Raw genomic sequence first — 5,327 nt, forward strand, 5'->3', positions numbered from 1 at the left:
ACATGGAATAGTGTCAAGATTCCTTACCGCATTGCAAATAACATAAATGTTATAAAGCCTCCTTTTTTCAGGGGAAACATAAGTAATTTCTACTCTAATTTATAGAAAACTATGATGAGGAAAATGACTTACATACAGGAACAAATTGTTACACTTCCATATAAAAGCAGAGGAAAGGTAAAATTAGCACGACCATCAAACAAAAGTTTCCTGTTTTATCTTTTCAAAGTTATAAGCATCCTAGCAAAACTAAAGAACCAATTAAGCACAATGTAATCATGTATAGCTTTCTTTTCAAGAAAATGCTCCTTTAACTGTTTGCATCCAAGCACACAGCACCATGGTTAAGATTCTTGCTAAGCAGGCATTCATTAACAGCATTACCCTGAAATATTAATTGTTCAAGAGAACAGGGTTATTAAAGCAGTTTGGGACCTCTAAATGCACATTCTGGGCAATTATGCTTTGTTGTATGTAGTGTTCATCCGCCCCCCCCATCGTCTTTCTGCTTTGCCAGGCATATCGCATGGCAGGGAACAGATCCAGAACTTTTGGGCCTGCTTTTTCTTTTTTTTTTGGGTTGGGGTGGGGCGTGGGGGGGGGGTGCGCTGGCATGCAATGCATGCACACCGCACATAAATTAATCATTTATAAAACATAAATCCTACTATTGGAAAAACTTGTATAAACCATGATCACAAAGATCTCAAAACATAACTTCTGCATTATCATTACTATAATGATACATAATCACTTTCATTTACATAATCAAAACAAACAAAATACTACTTTGTACTGGGGATAATCCTCGTCATAATTGTTGGCGAGAAGGGAAAGCTCCAAATTACAGAAGAGGTTTGTAAGAAATTGAGGGAGACGAAGAAGGCAAGGAATACAAGGGCGGTGGAAGTGGCGGTCAGGCGGCAATGGAAGAGGCGGAGGCGGCTAGCAGTCGAAGCGGCGGAAAGCGATTTAAAAAAAAATTAGATGGTCTTTCTTCCGTCAAATTTTTTGTGATCTGGAAGTGAGAGAGAGATGAAAAGACCCTACAAATTGATATATTAGAAATATGAGTTTTAATTAGAGTGGAATCGGATTTGGGTAATGGGCCTGTTGGGTGCAGTAAGACTTGGGTTCAATGGGCTTGGGCCACAGGAGCACCCACAAATTTTCTATTGGGTACCTCTAGAATTGTATAATAACTCCTTCAAAAAATTGAAACTTGTGGGGGGGAACATTCCCAGTGCTCCCTGAGTGGATCCGTCCCTGTCCATGAGGCATAGAGAGGGGCATCCCACCATGGCTGTGTAACATGTACAGTCAACATGAGAGTATGACAAATCTCAGAATGAAGTAATGGGAAAGACCGGACAATTACACTGGTATCTGAGAATTTGAAGTTAAAACCTAGCAGTGAACAGGTTCATTGTTTGCCACCAGTTTTGCCAATCAAAAATTTTATTGCACTAATCTGACAGTTAAGTGTTTTTGATGTTTTTTCTGTGTAAATAATATGTTACAGAAAGTTACTGCCTTCTGTTTGCCTTTCGTGAATTCTGATGCTACTGATGACAAGATAAAAAATTGCAAGCAAGTAAATGAAAACAACGATTCAGTATCTTGTATACACTGAGAAAATTTAAACACCAATAACTCGATTTTTCTTGCAATTTTAAGGTTTTGCACGGACATGAAAGTTTCAAGGAAAAACATTAACTCTTTTAATTCGTGTAAAAACATAAAGCCTTCAGTAGCATTCAAGCACTGAGGTCAATGACACTGCAAAACTCAATAATAAAGGGAAATAGTTCTTCCTAATGGTAGCATGCTTCATGCAGTGTTCCTATATTTGAATGAAATATCAAATATTTTCCTGTTCTTCTGCGTATAGATTTATTTTTATAGGAGAGGTCCTCATCAGGTGAACCACAACTTAAGTTTTGGCTCTCCCCCCAGGGCCGCAGGGGGGTGGGGGGCTCCCTTTGCACGTGGATACTTACTTTATAAGCAGCCTGTTACTAATCATATATCCAGTTAGCATAATTTATCAGTCCGACTATATTAGATAGAATCTCATCATATGGATTCACAGACACAAGTTTTTCTAAGATAAAGATCCTTCTCAGATTTTCTAAGAAGACCCTTTTCAGTCATTATAATTACAGAAATGAAGTTAGACGAAAAGTATGGCATCCAATCCTGAGCAAGAGAATATATTGTGCGGGAAAAGTAACTCTGAGACACTGTTAAAACAGTATGAAAGTCTGAAACTGGTTAGCAACAAAATTTAGACAATAGAGGTATAATTGTCATGTATCAGTTTGCTTCAAGGTTCTCACTCACACAAAAAAAAAAGGAAAACAAAAAAAATGTGGATTTGCTTATGCTTCATTTCAATACCTGACAACAGCATAGCCCAATATACCAATGGACAATGTTCCAAGCACAATGCCGCTCCAAAACAAAATCCGACTGTCAACAGCAAGATCCACTTCTATTTCATCCTTTGTCTTATCAGACCTATGAAAAGAAATACAAGATCAGTTGTAATTCTGAAAATGAGACATGTTTGACAAAAACCAGATGATAGAGTACACTGAGTTAGTATGGAAAGTATCAAAGAACTTAACCAACTTTAGTATTTTAATGAATAGCACAAGTCAACATGGTGAATAAGATTAATCAGAATGATTATCACTTATGCCAGAGAACAAATGGAGAAAACAATTTCCCATATAAATCTTACAAAAAACATGGAAGATCCGGACATGATCTGATTTCAAGAGATCCTTCAAATATTCTGCAAATGCCAACTGCAGTGATCTCCTTTCCAACTGGAAGAATCTTTTCTTCATCCAGTAGTGCAACCTTGCAAAACCAAATTGTTGTAGTAAGAACTGTAAAAGACGGCAAATGTTTATCTAGGACACAACTCTGAAAATGAAAAATTAGGTATAGGCAAGAACTTACGGGGTACCCATTACCAAAGATGACCTGGAAAAATGTATAAGCTGTAGGTTGCACAGGGTGTAACTGATGATAAACAGTAGTGAGAGGGAGTGGGTGAGCAGAACCCTCCAAAGAAACATTAACAAACCCTGAGCTAGGCCTCTGAGTAGCTTCCACAAGAACAAAGGGAACCTAGAAAGCCACACGAGAAACAATTAAGCCATCCAATTTGTCATGTTTAGCCATAGTTTGCTAACAGAACTAGTGAATCTTGAAATTTGTAGTCTTGCAGGTAGGATGAATATCTCACAGATCTGAATGAAATTGATTTTTGTTCCTTCCATGATTTTGCCAAGAATGCATGTAGATCAAACCTCCATCCCAAAATACCTCTCCACTCATTGTAGAGGCACTTCACAAACATAAATCACAAAGTACAGATCAATATTTAGCACAATAAGCATGACCTTTAATCTTCGCAAATAAGAAATAATTAAAAAAGTACCCATCGATATGAGGGAAAAAGTTGGAATTCTCTCATTATTATATGAAGATTAGGATATGTCCAAACCCTGAGAAGACATCTTCATCAACTATGCCTATATTTAAGTCATCTTTGTAGTGGAATCACAATATTTGAATCCACCATATCCCTTTCTCCTTGAAAGTATAATTTTTGTAGCATCCATAGGCAAAGAAAGATGAACAAAAATCACATGCCAACTCCTAAATGACAAGCATAACACATCAAGCAAACAGCGGCGAGGAAAACTTTCTTGGGGAGCAAACAACAAATAACTTTTTACCTAAATATAAAAAATATAATATTATAAAACTATAACACGTGATGGAAATGCAATTTAGTGCACTTTATCAGCTACATGCATCTTTTTTGGTCTGTAATGTCATAGATAAACAAAGTGAGTATCTTCACTAATGGCTCACTTATGCTAATGAATTCAAAAGAATGACTATTTGATAGTTAAAAGTATCTTACAAAGTACAGTATTGCAATTGCATTCTAACATATTCGTTATATAACATACACATCAAATCGAATTTATATAACAAACAATTGATATGCACCAAGTAATTGATAAAATTTATTTGCATTCTTGATGAATTTAACTTTTTGAAGTGTGTTCATAAGAGAAAACATGTGAATAATTGAAAGTAATGAATCTTTTAACCAAACAAAATCAACTATTTAACCAAAACAATAAAAAAAACTAAAAATCACCTAAAATGCAAGAACTCAGAGTTTGAAAAGAGCAAGAATTCAACAAGAATAAGATCTTGACAAGAAGCTTGGACGAGTAGAAAACTTCTGTGAGAGGCTTGGTCAAGAATAATAACTCATTGCTTGATGAACTTCAATGAGATGCTTCTAGAAGCAACTTCAAGCGCCTCTCTATCCAGAGAATTGGGGCACAACCTCACGGAAAAGGAAACTTGAGAGGAAGAGAGGTTTGGAGACAGAAAATTTGAAATAGGAGAATCAGATTTTAAGGCATAGAAGTTTTGAAAAAAAAAGTCTCTTGAGTCTTGATTGGGAGACTTATCAGACACAGAGAATAGATTTTATGAGTTTCTGGTTGATAAAGAACTAAATCTACATACTTAAATGGGTAGCTAATTGGTAGGCATTATATAAGCAAAAGTCAGGGTGCAAATATCCTAAAACTTATAACGACTAAAGAAAAGCTAAAATTTCAACTTGATATAAGGACTTAAAAAACTAAAATTTCAACTTGATATAAGGACTTAAAAAACTAAAATTTCAACTTGATATAAGGACTTAAAAGACTAAAATTTCAGCTAAAATTTCTTTTGTTAGGGTTGCAACTGCACCTCTAACCTTCTACATACATCCGCCCCCGCAAACAAATGGTGAACACCCTGCATCTCTTTCACCTTGTCATTCAAAACACTTCTAAATTATAAAATGATGGGCAGCCAGGTACCAAACCCAGTAGGCAATATAACAAAAGAACAAGCAGGATGAGCTTTGTTACAGTTTTTTTTCAGTAATAGCCATCACAGTTTGTCCAACCAAAACATTTAAAACAGGTTTTAATTGGATTAAAAAACTTACATAAAGGAAGAGTTCATATACTGACCAAATACTCCTAACAATGTAAATTATGTAACATACATCATCATTATTGGAGAAGCACTTTGGAGATTGTAAAAGATACACTTGAGTAGCTTCTGAATAATCCTTAAAGGTGGAAAAAACGCACTACTGTGAACTATATTTTCTACCATCTCATTATATCCTTACAGAGCCTAGATTGTTTTGCTTATCACATTCGACCATATAAAACTTTGGGAACTTTGTAAAATGTGCATACCATACGTCAAAACTCTATTACCCC

At 35.6% G+C, this 5,327-nt stretch overlaps 1 protein-coding gene across 1 annotated transcript in view; it reads right to left on the reverse strand.

Moving 5' to 3' along the window:
• Window positions 1-5,327, reverse strand: part of LOC109834850 (E3 ubiquitin-protein ligase SPL2-like) — a 14,005-nt gene that overhangs the window by 1,784 nt on the left and 6,894 nt on the right. The window contains 5 exon segments of the mRNA XM_020402864.1: window positions 335-385; window positions 1,237-1,303; window positions 2,401-2,520; window positions 2,747-2,868; window positions 2,971-3,141. Coding sequence (XP_020258453.1) covers window positions 335-385; window positions 1,237-1,303; window positions 2,401-2,520; window positions 2,747-2,868; window positions 2,971-3,141 — 531 coding nt within the window.

The sequence above is a fragment of the Asparagus officinalis genome, chromosome 3, assembly GCF_001876935.1.
Source record: "Asparagus officinalis chromosome 3, Aspof.V1, whole genome shotgun sequence".
NCBI classification, from domain to species: domain Eukaryota; kingdom Viridiplantae; phylum Streptophyta; class Magnoliopsida; order Asparagales; family Asparagaceae; genus Asparagus; species Asparagus officinalis.